A 27489-nucleotide genomic window follows, 5' to 3' on the forward strand; every position below is an offset into this window, starting at 1 on the left:
TCTAATCGATCAAGCATCGAACGAGAGAGAACGTACTACCAGATTTGCGTCTGCCACTACATATGCTGGAAGTGATGAAGTAACTAACATGTTCAACATGTTGAGAGAGGAAATCTGGGAGTTGTAGGCAGCACAGACCAGGACCCCGATCGTGAGAAACATGATTGGAGGCGTAGCCTCGCCATTTGCTGCTAATGTACTTGCCGAAGACATCATAGGAAATTTTCACCCACCTAACATGGCACTTTACAATGGAAGCACCGATCCGCTCTATCATATCCACCAATATCAAATAAACATGAAGATGACAGGACATACACCCTCAACAATGTGTCAAGCATCCTGTCTCACGCTTACTGGAACCGCATTCGAGTGGTTTCAAAGGCTTAAATGGGGATCGATCCAATCCTTCGAAGACCTCCAAGAAAAATTTCTCACACGTTTCGCCGCATCACGTATTCGAAGGAAAGAAAAGTCGTATCTCTTAACCATCAAGCAAGGAAACCGCGAAACCCTTCAACACTACTTGAATAGGTTTATCGAAGAATCGAACAAGGTAGACGATTACGATGACAACAATTCTATTTTCGCATTCATCGACGGGCTAAGGACTGGAAACTTCCTTATATCGCTAGTAAATGTAAAGCAATGACCGGCGACCATGTCGGAACTTATCACTCGTGCCACTCAACACATCTCTGTTGACGAATATCTCGACAGTCGAAAGGTTGGTGAGAGGGGGAGCCACCGGAGAGAAGACGACGAATTCGACGGCGACTCGCGTAGGAAAAAGAACCGCCCTACAACAGTCACAGTCTCAAACGCTCGCCCTACGTCAAACACACGACCACTGCTTGTTGGAAAATTCCAAAGAAACGCAGACTTTACTCCACTAAACACCATACCAGACAGGATCTTTTTGTTACACAAGAACATGTTCACAAACTCGCAGCCCATGTACAAGGACCCATCCATGCGAGACAAAAGGAAGTATTGCGAATTCCACAGAGATCACGGTCATCTCACCGCCGACTGCATACAACTCAAGAGGCAAATTGAAGACCTCATCCAAGACAGAAAATTAAAAGACTTCGTCCTAATGATGATCGCTAATCCAGGCGCCACTGAAAGAAGACATGCCGCTTAAACAAAACAACATGATCGCGGTGCCCAAAAGAGCACGGAAAACGCCCCGCTTAACATTGTGACGACCATATTTGGGGGACCCGAAACAGGGGACACCGCAAATGAAAGGAAGAGTTATGCACGAGCAGCAATCGGAGAAGCCAATGCCGATCACATCAACCTTACCGAAAGCAAATGGCCGACCACTCCGTACGAGACAATCCACTTCATTGAAGAAGAAGCTCTGAGAGTAATGCACCCACACAATGATGCGATTGTCAAGCGCAAGTGGCTAACAACATGGTAAAGAGGATCCTCATTGACAATGGAAGCTGTTGGAATCGATCTAGGGTTTGAGAAAATAATTAACGCTTCGGTAAGCGGCGGAATTTAAAAATTTTCTTTTACAAGTAAAACAGTTTTTACTAACCTAGACAAGTGCAAGTACATGTAATTAAAAACCAATATGAGCTAGAAGTTTACTAACCTTTCTTGAAGCTTGAACTTTGAAGAAGCTTGTGGAAAGTTTGCAACGCTCGTCTCCCCTCGCAGCACGTCTCTCTTTCTTTCCTCGGCACCTCGAGCAACCACGAAAGTTTCTATCACTAAATCACTCGAAAAGAAGGAATCAGTGAGTGGGCACTTTTAAACACTACGACTTAAGAACGAGTCTCGAAGTCGCAGAGCTAAACACTAGGTCGAGTGATGACCTAGGTGCCAAGACAAGAAAAATCGAAAATAAACTAGAGAGAGAGAGAAGAGGGGCGGCAACCACAAGTTCTAGAGAGAGAAGCTCTCAATCTCTAACTTATGTGGAATGAGAAAAATGAGAAGAATGAGGCTCCTATTTATAGGAGAGGTCTCACCTTCAATAAAGTAGTTTCCTCTTCTATAGAATATCACATATTCATGAGCCAATTTCCTCTTTTCCTCTATGATGCACTCGGCCAAGGTAGGCTTCATTAAGCCTTGGATTTGTTTCCTTTTTTGTTCCTTGCCTTGCTTCTTTCTCAACTTGGGCGCCTACCTCTTGTTTCCCTTAGAGGAAATTTGTTTCCTCTTTTTCTTTTGGCAAGTATCTTCATACATTTATGCACAAAATATTCTCTCTATCTCTTGGGTATGTTGGGCGCCTATAGCCTTCTAGAAAAGGCTTCTAGAAGCTTTTCCATTTGTTCATGACAACATGAAAAAGGCCCAATAAGAATTTTCAATAAAATTCTTATGAAATGAAATTAATTCACAAGGCCCAATGATCAAGTCATGGCCGAGTGAAACATGTCATAAAATGACCTTGTCAAAAATTTATTGACATTCATTTCATCCTTTGTCTCAAAAGACAAAAATACCCTTTCGACAATTTTCGTTCTTGTTTTTACTTAGCTTCCAGTTTAACTATTCCTATCGATGTGATTCGTGACAGTGACCTCATGGACCCAAATGAACAAAGCTTTAGCTAAACACTTGGACTCAAAAGTTCACAAACCTTTTCCAAGTTTAGCTTAATGCCAACTGACTCCACTAAAGAGCTGACACTGAAAATCTCTCGGTTCAAATGAATTTATTTTCTACTCAAGAATTCACCTAATTGTAATGAGCGGATCCACTGAATATTATCTATGTTTACCCTTCATGAATGTCATCAGCTAGTCGGGATTTACTAAATTTCCATTTTACCCTTCTGGCTGTTATTTCCTCAACTCCTTTATCGCTTGTGAATAAGTTAGAAACAATGTATTGACGAGGAGCTAACAAGTCACATTGTTTCATCCAAAAAGAGTCAGGACTCAATTTGGACACTGGCCAGTTCATTTATTCACACTCCAAGGAACAAAGCATGAGGTGACATACATTGCATTTCAGCAATCTTGTACATGAATTCCATATCTATGAGAACTTCACAAAGTTACTCATGACAGACTCACAACTTAGTACTTCACCAATAGGCCTTGTTCGGAATCACATAGTGAGTCCGAACTTTGACTTTCTCAAATGAGAATACTAAGGTGTGAAATGACATGTCTCATTTCAGGATTAAGGTAAGCATGATGCAATTCATACATAGTGACTTCGAGACATAAGAGGTTAAATGGTTTTTTCTTATATTGTCTCTAGAAGTGCACTGGTCAATTCAGTACCTTCGGAAGATACCTAGAAGAACTATAGAGTCCCCAACTCTCAATGCCTCATAACCAGACATCATAGATTCTTCTAACAATCATACTGAGGTCAATAGTCCTTTGACCCTAAGATTGCGAATATATCGTTTTAAGCAAACTACGAAGAGTTTGTTCATGCAAATCTACATTTGTCTCTTCGTAAGTTGTTAAGTTTGTTTATGGACTAAAAGACTAAGGTTTTATCATAAAGCTTCAAACAAAGAAAGAATGAATGAACGTTTCAACTTTATATTAATGAATAAGCAATTACAAGCAAGAGTCTTCGTAAGACTATATGACATCAAATGTACATAAATAGACACTACTACTCTTCTTGTGGGCACCATTGACAATAAACTCCCACTTGACTCAAAGAAGATGTGAGTAGTCCTACATGCCTAATCCCTCTCGAAGTTGGTCGAAGACCATGTTCGCTAGGGCCTTGGTGAATAGATCTGCCAGAGATCTACTTCACCTCCACGTCTCCGCGTTGCGCGATCTCTCGAATCAAATGGTATTTCCTCTCAATATGTGTAGAGCGCTTATGGCTTCGAGGTTCCTTTGAGTCAGCGACAACCCCACTATTATTACAATAAAGGGTCATGGGCTCGTCGACTTTTGGAACAATTTCCAAATACTTGAGGAATTTTCTAAGCCATACAGCCTCTTTGGATGCTTCACAAGCAGCCACATATTCTGCTTCCATTGTGGAGTCAGCAATGCAAGATTGCTTAATACTTCTCCACACAACAGCTCCACCATTAAGGATGAACACAGATCCCGAAGTGGATGTCCTGGAATCCTTATCCGCTTGAAAATCGGAGTCGGTAAATCCCATCATAGTCAGGTCAGTACCTGAGTATGTAAGCATCAAATTCCTAGTTCTTCAAAGATACTTAAGAACATGCTTAACAACAATCCAGTGCTCGGATCCAGGGTTGGATTGGAAACGGCTAACTACGCCAACGGCGAAACAGATGTCAGGTCTTGTGCAAAGCATAGCATACATGAGGCTTCCTACGGCAGAGGCGTAAGGAATTTTCCTCATGTCTTCAATCTCGTGCAGTCTTGGGAGACTGGTCCTTAGAGAGTGAAACTCCATGCCTAAAGGGTGTTTGGCCCTTCTTGGAGTCTTGCATCGAGAAGCGATCCATCACCTTATCAATATAAGATGCTTGAGAGAGCGACAGGGTCCGGTTTTTCCTATCTCGAAAGATTTGGATTCCCAGAATGTACGCGGCTTCTCCTAGATCCTTCATATCGAATTGCTTTGCTAGCCAGACCTTAACCTCAGATAACTTACCCACGTCATTACCAATGAGTAGTATATCATCGACATATAGTACCAGAAACACAACTTTGCCTTCGTGTATTAACTTGTAAACACAAGGCTCATCTATTGACTGTTCAAAGCCGAAGCTCTTTACAGTTTCATCGAATCTAATATTCCATGACCTAGATGATTGCTTTAGTCCATAAATGGATTTAAGCAACTCACAAACCTTGGTCTCTTGACCTTTATCCACGAAACCGTCTGGTTGAGCCATGTAAATGCGCTCGTCAAGATTGCCATTCAGAAAGGCTGTCTTGACATCCATTTGCCAGATCTCATAGTCGAGAGCTGCAGCTATGGATAGGAGTATGCGGATGGATTTAAGCATCGCGACTGGCGAGAAGGTTTCTTCATAGTCAATCCCTTCTTGTTGGGTATAACCCTTTGCCACAAGTCGTGCTTTGAACGTCTCGACGTTCCCATCAGGACCCTTTTTCTTCTTGTATATCCACTTACACCCTACGGGTTTAATCCCTTCAGGAAGGTCTACAAGTTTCCAGACTTTGTTGACATACATCGAGTGCATTTCAACTTTCATGGCGTCAAGCCAAAGGTTTGATTCAGAACAAGTCATCGCTTGGCTATAGGAAACAGGGTCATCCATGTCGGAGACGGCTACAAGAGAGTCTCCATAAGACATGTACCTGTCAGGCTTTTGAGTAGCCCTCCCACTACGTCTAAGTACTACTTGACGAGATTCTGATGAGTTAGGTTGTGTTTCAGTTGGGGTAAGAACAGTTCTTACAGATGAGGTAGAAGCTTCCTCACCCAACTTTTCTTCAAGCACAATTTTGCTTCTAGGTTTCGCATCCTTCATAAAGTCCTCCTCAAGGAAACGAGCTTTCGTGCTAACGAAAGTCTTATCGTCCTCGGGACTATAGAAAGTAAAACCTTTGGTTTCCTTCGGATATCCTACAAACAGGCACAATTCTGACCTACTAGCCAACTTGCTAGTCTTTTGCCTCAGCACGTGTGCAGGGCAACCCCAAATTCGGATGCGGCCAAGATTCACTTTACGGCCAGTCCATCGTTCATAAGGAGTACCAGGAACCGTTTTGGACGGAACTTGGTTCAGAATGTAGGCGGCTGTTTCGAGGGCATATCCCCAAAAGGAAAGCGGGAGTGATGAGTAACTCATCATCGATCTAACCATCTCCATAAGAGTTCGGTTTCTTCTCTCTGACACTCCGTTTTGTTGAGGTGTGCCAGGTGCGGTAAGCTGAGAAGCGATACCTTCTTCTTTAAGAAAGTCATCGAACTCTCCAGACATATACTCACCACCTCGATCAGATCGAAGGGTTTTGATCACTTTGCCAGTTTGCTTTTCCACTAAAGCCCTAAAGACCTTAAATACGTTAAAGGTCTCGGATTTGTGTTTAAGCAAATAGACAAACCCATATCTTGAGTAATCATCAGTGAAGGTAACGAAGTATTCGTATCCTCCACGTGCCTGTTGGTTGAGCGGACCACATACATCAGAATGTATTAGTTCCAGCAACTCAGTGGCTCTTCGACCCTTATCGGAGAAAGGTCGCTTAGTCATTTTTCCTTCTATGCAGGATTCACAAGTAGGTAGTGAACCTATTGCAGAGGCTTGGAGTGGATCATCCCTCACAAGTCTCTTAATCCTATCTAGACTGATATGACCAAGTCTTAAGTGCCAGAGGTATGTTGATTTTGTTAGATCGGAGGATTCAGAAAGTTTGATCCTCTTTGGCTCCCTAATTAGATCGTTATCTATTTCGGTGTCTAAAAGAGAAGGTTGAGTGTGATAGATGTAAAAAAGACCATTCTTCATACATGCATCAGTGACGAAAGAATTAGAAAAAGAAATACGAATCCCATTCTTTATAAACTTTAAATAATAATCTTGCTCGAAAAGTTGAGCAACAGATACTAGGTTTTTCCCAAAGGAAGGAACATAATAAACATTATTCAAATTTAAAGTTCGATCTTCAAAAGATAGCGTCACGGATCCCACAGCCTTCGCAGACACCACGCTCTCATCACCCCACTTGAAGCAGAAGTCGCCATCCTCTAAGCTTTTGCTTTTCCTAAAACCAGTCAAAGAGCAGCAAATATGGTTAGTAGCAGCGGAGTCAACAATCCACGATGATACATTATCAGCTACTAAACAGGCTTCAGTAACAAGTACAATACCTTTTGCTTTGGTTTTGAGGTAGGCAGGACAGTTCCTACGCCAGTGACCAGGCTCGTTGCAGTGGTGGCACTTGTCGTTAGACTTGTCCACCTTTGGAGCCTTTGGCGCCTTCTTCTTCGTGTGAACCTTAGGTTGGTTCTTCTTCTCGGCGTTGCGAGGTCTCTTCTTAGATCCAGAGGTGGAGGCAGTAGCATGTACTTCTCCTTGAGCCCTTTTTTTCTTAGTGAGTGCCTCAGCGGTTTGAAGTTCCTTCATGAGCTCGGTAACAGTGTACTCTAGCTTGTTCATGGAATAATTCAACTTGAAGGTATCAAAGGTTTCGGGGAGAGTTTCCAAGATCATATCTATTTTAGTCTCCCCATCAATCTCAGATCCAAGAATCTCCATCTCGTTGAGATAGCTAATGATCAGCATCATATGATCTCTAACGGGAGTTCCAGCCTTCATACGACAGTTCATGAATTGTCGGACCGCTTGTTGCCTAGCTTGACGTCCTTGCCCTCCAAACATCTCATGGAGATTGTAGAGCATATCGGTGGCAGTTTCATAATCACGATGTTGTTGTTGCAACACATTGTTCATCGATGCCAAAATATAGCATCTCGCAATCTCATCGGATCGAAGCCAGGCCGCCAAGACGTCTTTCTCCTCTTGCGTCGAATCATCATTCGTTTGAGGACAGGGGGTGGTGAGAACCCATTTGTGCTTGTCGACAGTAAGGACTATGTCGAGGTTACGTTTCCAGTCGACGTAATTGTCGCCTTCGAGTTTATTCGAGGAAAGAATTGTAGAGAGAGGGTTGAGAGACATATTGCCTATAAAAGTTGAAACAAGTTTATGATTAGTCTTTGGTTTAGGATTTAAGTTTTATTAAGACTTTTGTAAAATCCAAAGGTGTTATAAACCAAACGATAATTTACTCCCTCAAGAGAAGGCCGCAAAAAATCTCCATTTATAAGTAAATGACACATCATTAATGCTAAGCCAAGATGTCAATACATCTATTTTGACTAGACACCTTTTAAATTGGTTTGATCACTCACATCCTTTCGCAGAGCCTCAAGGGAGGATACTAGGGATTGAGCCTAAGTGTGCAACTAACCACTTAGTCCAAAAGATCAGCTTTGAAAAACAATCCCCCAAGGGGAGGCCTTGCCATCATTGCATCACTCTCGGACGTAGCTCATTGAGCAATGATCGAAGCAATAACGCCTTGGAGTACTCACATTTAAGTGAGGGTCGCAAGAGCGGCTCTTAGTCCCACGTTATTGCATCTTTCATTAGTGTTGGGGATCGTGGGTTACAAACAACGAATATAACCCTCCCACTTAGTTTTTGGAGTTGGTTCATCGACTCTTATAAGTTCGGAAACAAATTTCCTAGTTAGAGAGCGACAGAGCGGACAACTAGAAGAGAATCCTAGATCGACATGTTCAGAGCAGTATTAGTGCATAAAGGCACAAGGTACATACTCGATCTTTTCCTATTTTCTATTTCGGGAAAGTGCGTGAGGGAAGTGTGAACTTCAACTCACTCGAACACTTGAAAGTTTGAGATTACACATCTTTTTATTTTTCGGCTTGTCTACAAGGAGACCTCTCACTCAAATTTTCAAGAGCATATAGATTTTGAATATATGTGATATAGATATAGTTTTGAAAACATTTTGAAAATTTATTTGATTTGGATGACAAAATATTTTTCAAGTTTGAAAGTGAAAACGGTTTTTCAAAATTCAAACTAGTTTTGTAAAAACTCAATTTCAATTAAACTTTCAAAAATCAAAACATTTTAATCTTACACATCATGTTTATAATCATATGAAAAACATTTTTGCTCAAGAAAATTTTCTCATTGGAGTTCTATAACTCATGGTAGTGGGGTTTGAAAATCCGGATTTCTAAAAAACTGGAGTTTCAGACAGCCGCGCACCTCGGAGTAAAATCGCCATATCTGGCGGCTCCGATGTCCTTTTGAGCCGAAACCGGTGGCATTGGACAGAGGACAGACAGAGCTTTAATTTGATTTAAGAATCATTATATTTCGATTTCTGAGCAGAGAGTTATGCCACTTTTAATGCGGGTTTACTCCAGCTCGAAGAAAAAGAAATAAATTAAAGCTTGGTCCTATTTAGGTGCGAAAAAGAATCAAGTGTAACGGAACGTTTTAAGATGTTGTTTAAAGCTTTTATTTGTGTTTTATTAGCAGGGTAATAACATTGAATAAAAGAAATAACAACATGCATAAAACGATTCAAGTAAAAATAAGAAACTAGCAAGATATCAAAACTAGTCACAAAATTTTACTCGAAATTTGTCAAACCTTTAAAACACGTTTTTCAATATAAAAAATTAAAAACTTTTAGAACTGATTCTAATGTGTTTTAAAAACATCGCAAACTCATAGAAAATCAACATGCTTTTTAATTTAAAGACAAGAGCATTAAATTAAAAAAAAAATCTAAGATTACAATTCTAACTTGTCACAAAATTAGTAAACTTTCGAAAACGATTTTCAAGCTCATAATTTTAAAAACATGTACATGCTAATCTTTGACCATAGCTCTGATACCATTTGTTGGAATCGATCTAGGGTTTGAGAAAATAATTAACGCTTCGGTAAGCGGCGGAATTTAAAAATTTTCTTTTACAAGTAAAACAGTTTTTACTAACCTAGACAAGTGCAAGTACATGTAATTAAAAACCAATATGAGCTAGAAGTTTACTAACCTTTCTTGAAGCTTGAACTTTGAAGAAGCTTGTGGAAAGTTTGCAACGCTCGTCTCCCCTCGCAGCACGTCTCTCTTTCTTTCCTCGGCACCTCGAGCAACCACGAAAATTTCTATCACTAAATCACTCGAAAAGAAGGAATCAGTGAGTGGGCACTTTTAAACACTACGACTTAAGAATGAGTCTCGAAGTCGCAGAGCTAAACACTAGGTCGAGTGAGGACCTAGGTGCCAAGACAAGAAAAATCGAAAATAAACTAGAGATAGAGAGAAGAGGGGCGGCAACCACAAGTTCTAGAGAGAGAAGCTCTCAATCTCTAACTTATGTGGAATGAGAAAAATGAGAAGAATGAGGCTCCTATTTATAGGAGAGGTCTCACCTTCAATAAAGTAGTTTCCTCTTCTATAGAATATCACATATTCATGAGCCAATTTCCTCTTTTCCTCTATGATGCACTCGGCCAAGGTAGGCTTCATTAAGCCTTGGATTTGTTTCCTTTTTTGTTCCTTGCCTTGCTTCTTTCTCAACTTGGGCGCCTACCTCTTGTTTCCCTTAGAGGAAATTTGTTTCCTCTTTTTCTTTTGGCAAGTATCTTCATACATTTATGCACAAAATATTCTCTCTATCTCTTGGGTATGTTGGGCGCCTATAGCCTTCTAGAAAATGCTTCTAGAAGCTTTTCCATTTGTTCATGACAACATGAAAAAGGCCCAATAAGAATTTTCAATAAAATTCTTATGAAATGAAATTAATTCACAAGGCCCAATGATCAAGTCATGGCCGAGTGAAACATGTCATAAAATGACCTTGTCAAAAATTTATTGACATTCATTTCATCCTTTGTCTCAAAAGACAAAAATACCCTTTCGACAATTTTCGTTCTTGTTTTTACTTAGCTTCCAGTTTAACTATTCCTATCGATGTGATTCGTGACAGTGACCTCATGGACCCAAATGAACAAAGCTTTAGCTAAACACTTGGACTCAAAAGTTCACAAACCTTTTCCAAGTTTAGCTTAATGCCAACTGACTCCACTAAAGAGCTGACACTGAAAATCTCTCGGTTCAAATGAATTTATTTTCTACTCAAGAATTCACCTAATTGTAATGAGCGGATCCACTGAATATTATCTATGTTTACCCTTCATGAATGTCATCAGCTAGTCGGGATTTACTAAATTTCCATTTTACCCTTCTGGCTGTTATTTCCTCAACTCCTTTATCGCTTGTGAATAAGTTAGAAACAATGTATTGACGAGGAGCTAACAAGTCACATTGTTTCATCCAAAAAGAGTCAGGACTCAATTTGGACACTGGCCAGTTCATTTATTCACACTCCAAGGAACAAAGCATGAGGTGACATACATTGCATTTCAGCAATCTTGTACATGAATTCCATATCTATGAGAACTTCACAAAGTTACTCATGACAGACTCACAACTTAGTACTTCACCAATAGGCCTTGTTCGGAATCACATAGTGAGTCCGAACTTTGACTTTCTCAAATGAGAATACTAAGGTGTGAAATGGCATGTCTCATTTCAGGATTAAGGTAAGCATGATGCAATTCATACATAGTGACTTCGAGACATAAGAGGTTAAATGGTTTTTTCTTATATTGTCTCTAGAAGTGCACTGGTCAATTCAGTACCTTCGGAAGATACCTAGAAGAACTATAGAGTCCCCAACTCTCAATGCCTCATAACCAGACATCATAGATTCTTCTAACAATCATACTGAGGTCAATAGTCCTTTGACCCTAAGATTGCGAATATATCGTTTTAAGCAAACTACGAAGAGTTTGTTCATGCAAATCTACATTTGTCTCTTCGTAAGTTGTTAAGTTTGTTTATGGACTAAAAGACTAAGGTTTTATCATAAAGCTTCAAACAAAGAAAGAATGAATGAACGTTTCAACTTTATATTAATGAATAAGCAATTACAAGCAAGAGTCTTCGTAAGACTATATGACATCAAATGTACATAAATAGACACTACTACTCTTCTTGTGGGCACCATTGACAACAGAAGCTCGGCCGACATCCTATTCAAAACAGCTCTCGAACAGATGAAACTCAGTGAGATCCACTCGACCCCAGTGAAAACTCCATTCTTCGGGTTCATCGGAGAGCGAATCTATACGGAGGGATCCATCACTCTCCCAGTTACTTTTGGAACGGATGGGGAAGCTCAAACCACGCGACTGGTTGACTTCCTGATTGTGGATCGTCCTTCTGCCCACAACATCATCATCGGTCGACCAACACTCAACAAACCAAAACGCAAAAATTCCATTTTTTCTTTTCCTCTCAAAATCACAAAAAGTTCAAAACCTATGTTTATTATCTCTTCCCTTGAACATGTCTAATATCCCAAGGTTCATCTCCAAAGGCCGTTTAACTCTCTCTCGTCTTACCACGTTCGAAGCTGACACTTGGTCATTTTCTTGAACAAAAAAAAAAACCTCATTCCTATTGTCCAAATAACACACACGCACACAAAAAAATTTGGGTCATCCAAAACTTATAAGGTTATATAAAAAAAAAAAAGACACTGGTAATACCATCTTGTTTCACCACAGGGTACGTAGGAAGAAGCGGAGCCAACACCGTGTCAGAGAACTCAACGGGAGGGTCCGGAGGCACCACCGAAAACTTCGACCCTTCGTAGAAGAAGACTCGAAGATATCACTACGACGCCCTTTGAAGCTCCGAAGGTGAGAGAGGTGTCGGCAGATACCGTGGGAGCTATCCGACCCCTTGCCCCAGTGAACGCCACATTCGACCCGCTCCACGATCCCGACCATTCGGTCGCCCCACCAACGGACGTCGTAACCACCGCATTCCGAGGACCCATCGATCCAGTATCATTGTGAACGAAGGACGGCATATCTTTGGACGCCGTTAAACCTCCTACGCCTCCAAGCGGCTCGCGTCCGAGCCCGAAACGTACGGGAACATCGACCGCCAAAGCCGTCATCCAGCTCAACGACATACCATCCGACGAGTTTTTAACAGCCAGAAGGTCGCAAGAAGCAGAAGAACAACCCATCCCGCCTGGAAATTTTCCAATGCCTCCACCTTGCAAATCGCCGGAGAACCATTCTCTACCGATTTCGGCCACTCAGTAACTCCCTTCGCTCAGACTAGGAATGCTCGGATCAACAAATTCTGACCCGCGTATCATCCGGCGACGACGACCTCGTCTCGAGCCCGCGAGTCACGACCAGGAACGGCACCGAAGGTTGAGTCCCCGATCAAAGGAGAGACCGTCAACTCTTCCCTGCTCATTTCGAAGCTTTCCAACAGGAACTCGCGAATGTCGATGTCTCCACTCAGAGAGAGGGCGAAATTGTCATTGTTCTCTTCAAGCGAAGTAAAGATTTCAGGGGTGAAGAATTTTTGAGGTGACGATGGTAAAACTTCAAGAGAATTATGTGGACCAACGTCATCAGGAGGAACAGAACTACTGGCCTTTGGATGGTTGGAAGCAATTGATGGAGATGGGAATTTTTATTCTCTTACTTTTTCTCTGGTTTTTGCTTCCACAAAACCAAGCAGAGAAGAAAGTGATATAAAAAGCAAACTAAAAAGAAGAGAGAAGAAGTGATGTGACGATGGATAAAAATAGATAAAACAAAAAAAAGTCTCACTCAACAAAGACAATATTGCATTGTGGAAAGTCTCACGAACAGTTAATATCCGTACCTAAGACTTGGGGGTGTTGTTATATGGTCCAAGTTGATAAAAAAAATGTTTCAAATAAGATACGTAAGCCCCACCAAATTCCTTACATCTCATGTGCTTAACTGGCTTGGGCCCCATAAAATCAATTCATTTCTGCACAAAATTCTTATATACTCATACCTCACATATCACACCAAACCCGCCCTACAGAACTTTGAACGACGTTACACCAAAGTAAACCCAATATCACAAGCTTCTTCATGATGATTGTTTAGAAAAAATATAAAAAAAAAATAATAAAGATGTCTCAAAGCAAATGGGAATGAAATCTTGTACCCTATAAATACTACACCATCAGAACAAAGGAAAGAGGGCATGATGGAAGAGAAAAGAAAAAAGGAAGAGAAAATAAGAAAAAAAAAGGTACAAATTTGAAAGGAAAAAAAAGAAGAGAGAATTATAAGCTTAATGCAAATTCAAGATTCATCTCTATAAGAAATTAGAGGTAAAAGTGAGGCCGGAGCGACGGATATAAATTTTCCGCGCCCCCTCTAGCTCGATTAATAGAGGTGAAAATGAGGTTGGAGCGACGGACATAAATTCTCTGTGCCCCCTCTAGCTCGTTTCCTCTATTTTTTACAGGCAAAACAAAAATAATCGAATTGTGATAACACTAAGAAAGGAGACGAAGAGATGAATTCCAAGGAAAACCACACCGCCCTCCACGAATTCCTAAAGGCATCTTCGCTGTCGTGACGCTCAAGATATTCTAACTCGTTACGATGCTCCCGGAGCCGTGGCGGAGTCGACGCTCGTAACCTAAAAACGAGACACGTCACAAGGTTGACACCTGGACGCGTGTACCGTGAATGTTATCCGAGAAATCGCATTAACAATCATTATATTTATAACAATTTTTTTTTTAGAAAAACTTTTTTTTTTTAAAGAAAAAATAAGAAATTGGACTCTAGACATTGATTTTTTTATCAGAAAGATAAAAATGTCTCCAAAAAATTTTAAATTCATTTTTTTAACCTAAATATTTATGGACATTTCTCTATATATTTGTTCCTCCGTATTAAAATTTATTAATTATTTCGCATCAACGCGCGGGAATTATTGCTAAAAAAGTGTTTTTTTAAAATAACGGACTAGCCAAAATCAAACGTTGAGATTGCATATTAGCCAACCTTTAGATTTTTTTTTTTAATAGCCAAAATTGATGATATGGCGTTTCAGCCCATTCTTTTATTACAATTTGAAATCTAGAATTGATCTTTTGTCTCGTGTTGTTTTTATCCGAGCGTGACTCTGAATTTGAAATTAGATCTGAATTGAAGCTGTTTTGTTTAGTCTGATGGTAGTTCATTAATGATTTCCGTGATGGTTAGTTTGAGGTTGTTTCAATTCGATGATGAGTCTGTTAAACGATGACTTTCATTTCTCTCGTCCTTCTTGGTTCAATAATAAAATTGATAAGTTCGAAGGTATTGACTGATAGATTTCTATGCTTAATTATGAGAGATTGTGCTTGAATTAAGCATCTCAATTGATTGAGTCTGAGAATTATGGATGGGTGATATTTATTGGTTGGTTGGATTTTGTGATGTTGAAATTTGGGGATTTTTGCCGTGTTCAAGGTCTTGGAATTGAAATTTGAGTTCTGATGAAATTATGCTCTCGTATTCTCTCTATTGTGTTTGAATTGATGTTGAAGATTGATTGATGTGGATTTGTTCTGATGATAGTGAAGGCTGATTGCTGGTTGACCTTGTTGATTGAACATATTGATTATAATTGTCCTCTCGGGTTCACTTTTTGGACTGAGCATGTGGTTTCGAATTGATGCTTGTGTGGAATTTGTTTCACTCGAATGTGTGGTTTCAAAAAAATTGATTGATTACTTGGATTGGGATTTCCTTTTAGGGTTCAAAATCTGACTCGCGGGATTCGGCCCGTCGTGATTCAGCAGCAGAGATAAAGAAGGGCTGGCCAAATGTAAAGAGAAGCTCGCCGGATTTAACATCAAGGCAAGGAATACTTGATTCTATTTTTAATTTGCTCGAATTTCAAAATCAAATCTCAAGGGTTTTGAATTGAATTTCTTGGATTAGGTTTCAGAAACCTGAATTGTTTATGGTTTTGGACTAAGATTTCTATCCACGATTTTATGATTATAAGGTTTTGTGGCTTTCTCAGTGATAACCTAATGCTAATATTTACTCCTTGTTTCATGTGCTTCTCTACCTGGAACGATTACTAACTTGCTGCCTGTTGCATATGAACTTCTAATTTTTTTACTTTAGACTTGATATGTTGAGTTGACATTGCCATTTGTGCTGTGAATATCTTGCAGTCTCGTAGAGTCTTCCGTAAATGAAACTAAACACCGTTTAAATTTAAGGGATTATTCTGTTTTAATGATCAATCTTGTAGACATTATTGTGAAATAGAGCTGGAAATATACACATAACATATGTAAATTTGATTCTTAGATAACGTTCTATATTTTTTTACAATGCTTGTTCATAAAGCTGTCCGCTGTCCGTTGCCGAGCTCGTCGTCCGTTACAGAGCCCGTTGCCGCCTCTGTTCTACTCTTCCTAAAGCTACTCGTTGCCGGTAAGGGTTTTTTTTTTTTTTTTTTTTTTTTATAAAAAATTATCTGTTTAAATATTTGTTTTAGTGTAGGATTGAAAATCTTATTGTGAAATATAACTGGAAATATACACATCTATGTATGTAATTTATAAGTTTGATGATTTTAACTACAAGAAATATCTAGGTACTAAGGTTGATGATTTTGACTCGACCATGGTTTCATCTACGAGCAATGAAGGAAGTGGTGATCAAAGAAATGAGAACTCCAACGGCATACCAGGTCAAGAGCGTTAGTAAATCGCGGATGTCGGATTCAACTTTAATATTTTATTTATCTTATATATTTTTTGCAGTAGAGATTTGGATATATTTGGATTGTTTTTTATTCCTAGTTTTTCATGAATATTGTTTTGACGATTGTGCATGATTTTATAATAAAGTAATTTACGAATTTGTAGGTACGAAAGCTAAACGAAGCTTATTTTAGATTCTTATGTACTCTCTGATTATTTAGAAACTGGAAAATTAGTCTTGTATACATAAATGCTTGTCTTAGAAGCATTATATTTAGAGCTAAAAATTAGTCTCCAAAGACAAAACAAGAAATGGAACAGCGACTAAACATCTGTCCCTAAATTATCTGAGACTAAAATTCAGTCCGAAAATCAGTTTATCCGAGACTAAAAATCTTTTTTAAAAGGCTAACAATCAGTCACGTTATCCGAGATTAACAATCAATAACGTTATTCGAGACTAACAATCACGTTATCCGGGACTAACAGTCAGTCTTAAAAAGGCTTATTAGTGACTAAATACGAGTTCTCGGCCGACCTTATTAAGGACTGAAAAATGTGGTATCTGAGACTAGTTTTTTGTCATGAATATTGCGACGTATCCGAGACTGACTTTTAGTCCTTGATAGTAGCATCCGCCACTAGGTATCCGAGACTAGCCTAGGAGACTGAAAATCAGTCTCGGATACACATCCGAGACTGTTTGTTAGGTATCGGAGACTAAATAATTAGTCTCTGATACCTTGTTTTCTTGTAGTGTGAGAATATAACGTGTAATTTTTATAATTATACAAAAATAGAAAGTCAAATGTGTCTGATTTCATGATTAATAGCAATAAATTTCTTCTCAATTACAATTTGAATTTGATTACGTGATCTATCTCTTTCTCAACCTTACCAATGATCTTCTTCTTCGCGTTGGAGATCCAAGCTCGGCGGTCATCTCTCCCGACGACCCCCAACAGCCCAACCCAACTCTCAGCTCTCTTCCAAGAGCTAGTCTCGCGATCATCCGGTTCAAAATTCTTCAAAACCAGCGAAGGCGACGAAGAATAAAAACACACCGCCATCTCTGACGCATTCCAGTGCGGAGAATACATCTCCGCCGAGCATTGTCGGAGCTGTGTGACTAAGCTCGCAGAGATCTCCCGCTCCGTCTGCGACGGAGCGGAGTCTGCTCGGATCCAAATCCGGCGATGCTACCTCCAGTACGAGCCCAACGACAGAGGGATCTTCTCCTGCGAGAAGTTCTCCTCCTCCTCTACTTCGGGCGAGATTCTCCACACGACTTGCGGAGAGAGCGCCGCGGCGGTCGGATTAGGGATAGGGTTCGGATTGGAGGCAATGAGAAAAGCGGCATTGGCGGCGTTGGAGGAGGAGATCTCCGGCGGCGAAGGGTCAAGGAGGATGGTGTATGAGTCGGTGGCGGCGGCGACGCAGTGCGAGGGAGGAATGGAGCGGAGCGAGTGCGGGGAGTGCGTGAGTGAGGCGATGTGGATCGCGGAGGAACACTGTCCTCTTGATACGTGTAAGTATCCTCGAGGCGTTCCCACCAACTTGTATCCAGGTAAGTATTTCTCTTGTTGGTTTGTGTTAATTTGTCTTGATTTCTGTTAATTTGTGTTGATACGTGTTGATTTGTATTGATTTGTTGTTAATCTGTTGATTTAAAAACTAGTGTTGATTTCTGTTTAATTTGTGTTGATACGTGTTGATTTGTATTGATTTGTTGTTAATTTGTTGACTTGTGTTGATTTCTATTTATTTGAAAACTAGTGTTAATTTGTGTTTGATTTGTGAGTTAGTGTTGAAATGTCGTTTGGAATCTGTTAATTTGTTTGAATATGTGTTTATTCGTATTAATTTCGATTTTTATTTGTAGGAGAATCGGTGACTCTATGTCTCCGGTCGGAGAATTGGCGGTTCGAGACGGATCAACGGTGAAGATCGGCGGAAATTAAGTGAGTTGACTTGGCATTGAAGACTGACGGTGAAGATCTCGTAATATCTTTCGAGATTTTTTTTAATCTATAAATGAAACAGTTATTTATTGTATTATTTTTCATTAATTTATTTATTTCTGTTAACTAATTTATTTTTGGTAACCTTTCATTTAATGAAGGATATTATTGTCTATTTATGTCGGTTAATATGATTAATTGACTAGTCTATAAAATAAATCAAACATTGACTATTCTGTCAATTTCATGTTTCAAATTGACTAGTATACTTTGGCTCATTTTTTTTAATCTGGTGGTTATGAAACAGGACTTGGTGAAATAAAGAATCAAACACACGTGAGTTTCATGTGATGTATTTCTATTTAATAACTAACGGTGTTAAAGATCAGACATGACTTGCAAATAAATAAAGAGTTCAAGGATGTATTTGTTGATAAGTAAAAGTGAGGGACATAATTCAGTTACGAGCAAAAGGTCAGAGATCATTTGAACTAATTGCTCTTAATTATATTCATAGTTTTTTTATCGGAATTATATTCAAGGTTTGAATGGTCGTTTTCATTGTCGTTTTGAGTCTTCTGATTTACGGAAAATCGACAAGACGGTGAAAAACGAAACAAAAAATGGAAAACGGCAATCGATTTACTGTTTTCCAAAATAAAACCGACAAATCGATAAAAAATCGAATGGAAAAAATGTGACAAAATATATTTAACATATATATGCATTGTATATAATTAATACATATATTTTTAAACATATATAAAAAATATATATTGTGTATGTATCATTTTTTAAAGAAAATTGTATATATAATAAATGTGCTACGAATGTAATAATATATATATATATATACGTAAATATTGTATCATTTTTGTTTTTATACATTTTTATAATCAATTTTTATTTTTTTCTTAAATAAAATAGCATACATATGATAAAAAAAAAAAACCTAAACTAACACAAGCACAATGTGGGTCAAGTCGATAACACACTGTTAGCAATATTAATAATAATATTGATAGGAAAATTACAAGACACATGCAAGGAAATTAAAAAGAAATTAAACCGGAACAGAAACAGAAAACAAGGAAAGGTCGAGGCCCGTTTGACGGTTTCCTTGAAGCTTTTATCGCCCTCCCACGGGTGCTGGATTTCGTGAGCGAAAGTCTCCCAGGATACAACAACTTCAAGACGAGCAATGCACCACAAAACTCGGCTTCGGCGAACTAGAACCAGAGCGTCAGAACCTATCACCAGACTACAAAACAAAACAATTTCAAAGAGAGGGAGAGAGGAGTGTTTTTCGATCTGTCCAGAATGAGAGACTCGAAGGCCTTTTATAGCCGAGCAAGCAGAGGAGGTTCCGAATTTGAACCATCTAAAACGTTCAGCCATAACCTCCAATTAATACATTAATGCTCATTACTGCTCACTAACTCTGCAGGTTTTGAACGTGAGCAGCCTTGGAAGCTCGCTAAAAAACGTCTCCATTAAGTCTCCTTTATTCTCCAGAATAAAGCCACGTAATGCATTTATCCCATGCAGAATAAATTAATTCCCAACATAACACAAAAGTTATGTTATGGAATTAAAAGAAATCGTAAGTGAACTTTGCAATAAAAAGTTAAGGGTAAGCCCAAAGCCCGAGACCCGGGCCCGGGTCCGGGCCGGGCCCGGCTCGGCGGCGGCGTGTGTGTGTGCGCGCGTGAGGGGTTAAGAGATAACCCACACACACTCTCCTCTCTTGCACTTGCTTGACCACTAAAGAGAGAGGATGGTATATAAACACTACCACAACACACTTACCCAACCCATGTGGGACTTTTGCAATTCACTTTATTTCCACATGACTAATGTGTTCTTTAAGCATACTTTGAGCATCAATTTCTCATTCATTATAGTAATGATTTTGGCAAATAAATAATCAATCTTATACCCAACGCAACGAGGAATAAGAATACGCAAGAATTAACAAATTCCGAAGAGTGGACCCCACTCAAATATTAGCCACAAATCATCCATTTACTTGTAAATAAAGCTTATTATTTACAATTCTTCCAACACACACCAAACTTAGAACAACATGTCTCGTGTTTCAACCTGGAGATCGGATATAATTTTTTTTAAAAAAAATTATTTGTAGATTTGTTTAAATTAAATTTTGATGAAAAATAAAAAATGAGTTATCAAACGTATTCAAGCAATGTGCTCAGATCAGTCAGTCAGTAACTCCCACTTGGGTTAATGTAATCAGTAAAATAGAAAGTAAATTTTAAATATTTTGAAATTTGTAGTGAATTATTGACGGTAAGAATCTTATGTCTTGTTGTCATTGTACATGTAAAAAAAAAAAAAAAATTGAAGGATGCCAAATCAGAGTGGGCTAGGCCTAGGCCCATAGATCACAGCCCATTTAAGGCGCTATATAAAGCCATTTTTCCCATTTTGCTGTAGTCTCAACAATTCCTTCAGAAAACAAATTGCGTGGATTCTCTCTCTCTCTCTCTCACTTTCTCACTCCACGGCTTTCTTTGTAGTCGACTTGCGTGCAACTAACGGGACGATTAATCATGTAATCGTCGACTTGCTCGCAAGTCCTCTATAAAGATGGCCATGGACTGTGAGTCAATATCTTCAGAGAATAGATGAGTTTCGGAAGTAGACCTTTTTTCTCTTCTTCATTTTTTTTTGGTCTTAAACTGAATCTCTGCCGTTACGTACAGAACAAGTCAAAGGTTGGAGAACTTTACTCGTAGTTTTTTCTGATTAGGTCTGGTGAAAATTTTGATCGGGATAATAGAGAAATCTCGGTAACAAGAAAACATAGTAATATATATATATATATATATATATATATATATATATGTATATATATTCTTGCTCTGAATGAATTTCCGAAGTACAGCAGTATCTCATAAAAAAAAAACCTGAAATCGATTAAAAAAACAACTTTGAATGTGTCAATGTGGACAAAATGTAGAAGAAAAAAAAAAAAAAAGCCTTATTTTAATGAATTTCACAAGGAAGCCGAAGAATCAGTAAAATTCAACTCCCATAAATTAACTTCCTCTCTCTTACTTTTTTTTTAATATAAATAAATTATTTTGAAAATGCTACACATCCCTATTTTTTTTCAAGCAATATGCTCAAGTATACGCCCCCACAAATAAATTAATCAAATACATACATACTCTTCCCTAAATACACAATTTTTTTTTTTCCTTCTTCCCTTGTTTATGGGACTGGCACAAAACAAGGGTTGAATTAATTCATCCAAACCCTTGTTTCTCTCTGAGCATTTTTTTTTTGTTAAGTTGAGTTATGTCCATCTTCTAGTTGGAGTCACAGTATGGCTTCTTGTATTCCAATATTGCCGCTGAGATACAACTGCGTCGGTATTTCGCATTTGTGGGGACCTGAAACGGAAACCGAAACACTTTCCGTTTGACTCAAAGTCAACGCCAGCAACGGCTCTAGCATGAACGCTTGCTTGTCGTTTTCTCTCTCCTTGTCGTTTTCCATCTCTCGCAGCAAAGCTTTGCTAGTCTCAATGCCTGTGGAGGGAAACAGACCACTATAGCTTTTCTTTCTTTTTTCTCTTTTAATTAATTAAAATAAATAATAAACCGTGTTTAGAAACATAAAAGTTCTCACCGGCGAGATAAGCGCCGTGGACATAGCCGCTAAATCTCTCGCTCGTGTGTTCACCGGTGAACGATATCCGTCCCACCGGAGCCTGATTATTCACCACACACACAAACACAAATTACTCAAACTATAGACTGAGAAAGCAGTAACTACACAGTTAAAATGAAAATTTTGACCACCTAAACCTGTCGTATTATAATTTTCATTTTAAATTTAAACCCAAAAGGGACGGGAACAGTAATGTCAAATGCGAGCCCCTTTCAAAAAATTAAATTTAGTCATCAAACTAATATCTTGAGCAGCAAAAATTATGACAAATTGAAATTTTGTTTAAACCGGTCAAAAAAAAAAAAAAAAATATAGCATACTACTATATTATTATGTGCATGGACAGAGTTATTTTTCAAAAGAGTGTAAAAAAAGATGAGTATTATTATTATTATTATTTTCAAATTTATAAAAAAAAAAAAAAGGATCATTAATGAAGTTTAATATTAGAGTGATTACCTTGATGTCACGAAAATCTTGGTCATTGGTGATTAAAGGGTAATTACTATAGCTTCCACGTTGGAATCTATTGATCCACCAACGAGGCACGAGTATGTCCGTGGCATCAGGAATATTGGGCCCAAACATATCTCGAAGGACTTCCATGGCCTCTTTCAATGTCTCACTGTCCAGCTGGGCTTCAACTCGCTTTGACTCTCCATTAGTCAACGTCACCACAAGCATGTTTGACCCTGGATAAGCGTTCTCCATGTGCTGTGTGTGTACATATATATATGTATATATCAAGTTATCAACAAACAAAGGGACACCAAATCTCTTGTGTTTTTTTTATTTTAAATATATAACAAAATGAAATCACACAGAGAATCCACATCGATCCCACCATGTCCCCGCAACAGGCCACGTGTGGGCATTAAAATAATCATGGATGGATTTTCTATACTGTGTTTGTTAATAGAATTTGATATTATTACCTTCATTATTGTATTTAGCATGTAATCAGGTGAAGAAAAAAAAAAGAGAGAGAGCACAGCTGAGACAGAGATGGGTTTGAGAAAACGACACAAACATCAAACAAATCATCAAAATCTAATCATGGACAAGTGTTTTAACTTTTCACACTACTTTTAAAAAAACAAACAATTTTATTTGTTTCTTTTTATAGTTTAATAAGCTGCAAACCAACTCTGAAAAATACACAAGCATAGACAATGTCTTAATCATTATGCAACGGAAAATGATCTCTAAAAGCATAGAAAAAAAAAACATGTATTTTTGCCAGTTTTTTCTGGTGGGGCCACTCTACAGTTTCGCCGCAATTAGTGACAATAATACATATTTATTATACATTAATGCTACATGCAAAAAAACTGATTTGCAACTAGATATAAAATATAGGAAAAAAAAAAAAACTTATTATATTCGTAAAACTTTATCCACTGTAGAATTCAGATGAGTGCATGGACGAGACATATTAAATGGTAAATATTTGAGATGCAAATCGAAAAAGTTTTTATATTTTCTGTTTAGCATTTTGACACCACGAAAGGTTACTCTATAGTGGCGCCTAATTAATAATGAGTGGAAAGGGTCAACGAAAGCACAACGCATATCAAGAAGACTAGCTACCAAATAAAGTTCCACGTTTAGCAATTTACACAAAAAAAAAAACATGATATGTTTGTTTGAAGTAAACTCAATAAGAAAAATATATACCAACCTGCCAAAATGTGTAGTAACCTCTGCGCTCATGGGCATAGATGAAGAACTCTTGCCCGGGCCCACATGGCCAAAACCTAGAAGGGAATTTGAGAAATATCTTTGTGTACACTATCACATCACATTGCTGTATAGCCTCTGTTTTCCATCTCTGTTCCATAATTCAAAATTATCACTCACAACCAGCTCACAACGCAAATCTCTTTTTTTTTTTATCATATGAAAACTAAGTTTTGCAATATAGCTAATTTTTTTTTTTTGTAACTTTTAAGTAAATAACCAAGAAATTTTATTAACAAATCTTAAAAAACATTAGTAATCATAAATAATTGTAAATAACCATCAGACTTCAAGCGCGTAAATGAAATACTAAAAACGTTCAAATAATGTCACATCACCATAATAATTATTTATTTAAAATATCAAATTTTTGACTATTTAACAAATCTCTGAATTTCGATGGTTTAGTTAATCAATTAAATGTTTCTTTTTTCATAAAAGTCCAACATAATTATGCAACTTCTTACTGGTTAAAATGTTTTCTTAACCGATTTCAAACAACGGATTAACCGATTCAAGTAGGGGAAAATACTAAGTTTTAGGCTACTTTAAGAAATTAAAAAATGGCTAACCGAGGTTTTAAGACGAGAATAACCATTGTGTTTTCGAACCTAAATAGAAAACTAACCTAGGTTAGAACTTTGTCCAATATATAGTCGCACGTGTGTGATCTTTACATGTATCATATAATATGATATCACATGTAAGGCAAAAATGGTGCCAGGTTAGTCAACTAGCAGCAAATTACTGTGGGTCTAAGAGTTGTTATAGAAGAAAACAGAATATGAAATCCACAGAATTCGTATATTATTTAACCCGACCAACAAACAAACACCTCGGAAATCATTCACTCGGTATATAGGTATATAGCTAGCTAGCTGTGCATGAATCTGGAGCAGGTAAAACTAAATAAATAAATAAAAAATTGCATTTAATTTTTGTGGGTCACTCACTCACTCACTCTTCTTGACTTCTTCTACACACAAGTTGTTGACCAAGAAAATATTTCAAGTATCAAGTCTGTGACACAGCAGTACTTACTGACTGACTTAACTGCTTATTACGACACGTCATTTATATATATGTATATATATATTGATCCTTTGGATCTGAGAAAGAGAAACCATGTTGGGAATGTTGTAATATATTAAGAGAGTGACTTACGGGAAAAGGTGGGTTGAAGGAAATGAGGTCGCTCTGAAGGACGCCAATGCTAACGGACAAAATAAGATAGTTGGCACTGTACACACGCCCATCTTCCGTCATCACTCTAACGCCGTTTCTTGACTGCTCTACTTCCCTCACAACCTGCCACAATATCATCATCTTTCTTTATATTATAAATTATTTATTTATTAATTTCAGAGATCACAGCATTCTCTAGCACAAATGTCTAATGAAGAAGTTGGGTTTTTCACTTGGTCATATAATCCCAATTTTTAACTTTTTTTTTTTTTACACGAGTCAGTCATACATTTTCATAAATAAAAACTGGTTAATGTTGAAGCTCTGAAGGTGGGATTTAGGAGAACAGAAATGACCACTAGAAAGAACTTCTTCTAGACTGCTGCTCTACAATCACAGACCATCCATTGGAAGATCCGGAGAGTGACAGTGCTGATTTTTTTTTTTTTTTTTTCTGAGGGATTCAGAAAGTAAATGTGGTGAAGTGACTAGAGACTCTACTTTGGTGTTCTTATTAGAGATGACATGACATCTCACCTCAACGGTTATTGTTCTCTCATAATGGACGCATCTGCAGAATTGGGAAAAATTGGGATCTTGGGACCTACTCTTATTTATGAATATGGTAAATTAAAAGCCCATTCTCTTCTCTATGAAGGTCTCCTTTCCATTAGAAATGGGAAGAATTTTTTTTTTTTTTTTAAATAAAGGTATTGTTGGTCGGTCAAGTTTGTGGCTCTTTGTGGGGTCTTTTGGCTCTACTTTTTTTTTCCCATCAATTTGGCTTGACTTATTTCTAAGCTTTACTGTTTGCAGCAACAGAATGTGTGGGACAAAATGTCAAATTCCAATTCCAATTCCAATTGGAATTGTTCTCTGTCTCATTTATAGTTCCAAACTAATATTACTAACATTTGAGCTTGTTCACAGGACCAAAAAGGCTTAACATGTGATATGACTGTAATCTATTAACCCTTCTGTGTTTAACAGTACTTGCCTCTTTGATCTAATAGTAGTAATCCCTTAAAAAAATATAAAGTTACTGACAATCATATAAGATAAGAAGAGCTATTTAACAACTCTTTTGTATGAATCATGAAAGAACCTAGAACAAGAGAATCTAGCTATTCCACTCACTGTTTAACTAAAAAAAAGTTGAGTTGACTCCAATAAAGGCTTTATGATTTCCCAATATCATTATTATAATCCATCACTATTAAGGAAGCAACGAAACGTAAAAGAAAAACTACTCTCATAATATGTCATTATCTATAACTCCAAAAAGTGGGTCATAATCAAATCAAATAATCTCTCAACTCAACTAAAAATAAGATAAAAAACAGTACATATGCAAACAACTAAAAAAGATCATATGGGACTTGATTTTTACCTGGTTAAGTTTGAGACGACTGTCCAAGATTTTACCTCCAGAGGTAAAAAGAAATTCCTCAGCCATTTTGTAGAGCAAATGGTCATAACCCCTCTCATCTGCAACTAGAAACTCTCTCTCCCCAAAATCCACATAAGTAGAAATAGGTTCAACCTCTGCAAAAATCAATCAGGAACGATTTTTTTATATCATTTTTCAATGAATTTCTCATAACAAAAATATGAATTAGTTGAATAGTTGATTTGATTCACTGTTCTGGGAAACTAACCTGCCATCTCGAAATCATGTAGAAGAAAGTCAATGGCAAGCTCTATTGGCGTTTTAGGAACACTTGAAAAAAGAACAAAAAAATATCAATATATATATATATATATATATAATTGATTAGAAAATTTTGGATATAGTTAGTTATTGCGATTCAGGTAAAAAAAAAAAAAAAAAAAAAAAAAAAAAAAAAAAATTGGAGACTCACGAAGGTGGTTCAATAATTTTGGAAATATTGAGACCGCAAATATTAGCTTCTTGAATTCTTAGCTGTTCGATCGCCGATTCAACAGCTTTCTTGTACGACTCGGCGGCGAGTCCACTCGGGAAAATCTTCCCGCTGAATCAATTACAGCACCGAAACCGAACCGACATTATCAACAATCAAGGAATGAAATCTTTCCGTAGAAAACCGATAGATATGAAATTCGAGATCGTTCGAATCGTCACGCACCTCCGATCGTAGATATTATATCTGGCATTACTGTAATCGGAGAAGCAGGTTCTTAGGGCAGAGTCTTTGGCGAGCTCCCAAACAGGATTCGGCTCTCTGCCTCCGACGCCGGCGATCCATCCGGCGCCGAGCTCCACCGCGACGTCGCCAAAACTCTCCTTCCTTATTCTTCCTCCGATTCTGTCGGAAGCTTCGAGAATCACAAAGTCTTCGACTCCGTTCTGAGCCAGAACCTTCGCCGCCGAGATTCCTGAAAAAAATTAAAAAGAAGTAATAAGAGGCAGAGATGGACTTGAGTGAGAAGTTTTTTAGATTTTGGGGCCAGGACGAGAATAAGAGGGAGCTGAGGGGTTAGAATTGGAAGGAGTTCTGGCTCACCGGAGACGCCGGCGCCGATTATGATGACGGAGGAGTGAGAAGGGGAGTCCATGATTTCTAGAGAGAGAAAGAGAGGTTTTGCGTTTGGTTTGGCAATAGAAGCGCGGAAGTTAGTTTATATAGTTTTCTTTTTTCATTTTTATTTATTTATTTATTTAGTTTTGCTTTCTTTTGTGTTTGGGATATCAACTTTTCCATTATATATTTTTATTTTGCGATAAAGTGAATGTAGAGCTTGTTAATTTTGACGGGTCTGGCTATTGCTAAAAATTATGGGCAAATAACGATATTTTGGTATTTTGAACAGGGGTATATTCGGGAATCAAAGTTTA

The 27489-nt window shown here is 38.0% G+C and overlaps 3 protein-coding genes and 1 long non-coding RNA gene across 4 annotated transcripts; 3 read left to right on the plus strand and 1 right to left on the minus strand.

Moving 5' to 3' along the window:
• The first annotated feature begins 238 nt into the window (after window positions 1–238).
• On the plus strand, window positions 239–652 carry LOC149382873 (uncharacterized). The gene has a single exon (XM_089628863.1). The coding sequence runs from the start codon at window positions 239–241 to the stop codon at window positions 650–652; it is 414 nt and encodes a 137-aa protein (XP_089484989.1).
• Window positions 653–14496: 13844 nt separating this feature from the next.
• Window positions 14497–16285, plus strand: LOC149382874 (uncharacterized). Its single transcript, XR_016301666.1, has 2 exons — window positions 14497–15814; window positions 15978–16285. It is a non-coding gene; the product is annotated as an uncharacterized LOC149382874 (long non-coding RNA).
• Window positions 16286–16986: 701 nt separating this feature from the next.
• LOC149382875 (plasmodesmata-located protein 2-like) lies at window positions 16987–18030 on the plus strand. Its single transcript, XM_089628866.1, has 3 exons — window positions 16987–17128; window positions 17228–17653; window positions 17969–18030. The coding sequence occupies exons 1-3, from the start codon at window positions 16987–16989 to the stop codon at window positions 18028–18030; spliced, it is 630 nt and encodes a 209-aa protein (XP_089484992.1).
• Window positions 18031–20967: 2937 nt separating this feature from the next.
• On the minus strand, window positions 20968–27349 carry PAO1 (polyamine oxidase 1). Its single transcript, XM_089628689.1, has 10 exons — window positions 27158–27349; window positions 26780–27029; window positions 26534–26665; window positions 26330–26391; window positions 26062–26216; window positions 24651–24794; window positions 23428–23577; window positions 22206–22460; window positions 21705–21786; window positions 20968–21604 (listed from the first exon to the last, which is right to left on the minus strand). Exons 1-10 carry the CDS (start codon window positions 27207–27209, stop codon window positions 21393–21395), a joined length of 1494 nt encoding a protein of 497 aa, XP_089484815.1. The 5' UTR covers window positions 27210–27349; the 3' UTR covers window positions 20968–21392.
• Between the last annotated feature and the right edge of the window lie 140 nt (window positions 27350–27489).

The sequence above is a fragment of the Urtica dioica genome, chromosome 10 (assembly GCF_054948205.1).
Source record: "Urtica dioica subsp. dioica isolate 48M chromosome 10, U.dioica_male_clone48M_v1_H2, whole genome shotgun sequence".
Taxonomy (NCBI): domain Eukaryota; kingdom Viridiplantae; phylum Streptophyta; class Magnoliopsida; order Rosales; family Urticaceae; genus Urtica; species Urtica dioica.

Excerpts from the sequence above, each read along its gene's own strand:
- LOC149382873 (XM_089628863.1), top strand. The coding sequence starts at position 239 with ATGGCACTTTACAATGGAAGCACCGATCCGCTCTATCATATCCACCAA.
- LOC149382875 (XM_089628866.1), top strand. The coding sequence starts at position 16,987 with ATGATCTTCTTCTTCGCGTTGGAGATCCAAGCTCGGCGGTCATCTCTC. Across the intron at positions 17,129-17,227 it reads ATTCTTCAAAACCAGCGAAG|AGATCTCCCGCTCCGTCTGC; the intron begins GCGACGAAGAAT and ends CTAAGCTCGCAG. Across the intron at positions 17,654-17,968 it reads TCCCACCAACTTGTATCCAG|GAGAATCGGTGACTCTATGT; the intron begins GTAAGTATTTCT and ends TTTTATTTGTAG.
- PAO1 (XM_089628689.1), bottom strand. The coding sequence starts at position 27,209 with ATGGACTCCCCTTCTCACTCCTCCGTCATCATAATCGGCGCCGGCGTC. Across the intron at positions 23,578-24,650 it reads CCTTCAACCCACCTTTTCCC|AGATGGAAAACAGAGGCTAT; the intron begins GTAAGTCACTCT and ends ATTATGGAACAG. Across the intron at positions 21,605-21,704 it reads CCACGGCGCTTATCTCGCCG|GCATTGAGACTAGCAAAGCT; the intron begins GTGAGAACTTTT and ends TTCCCTCCACAG.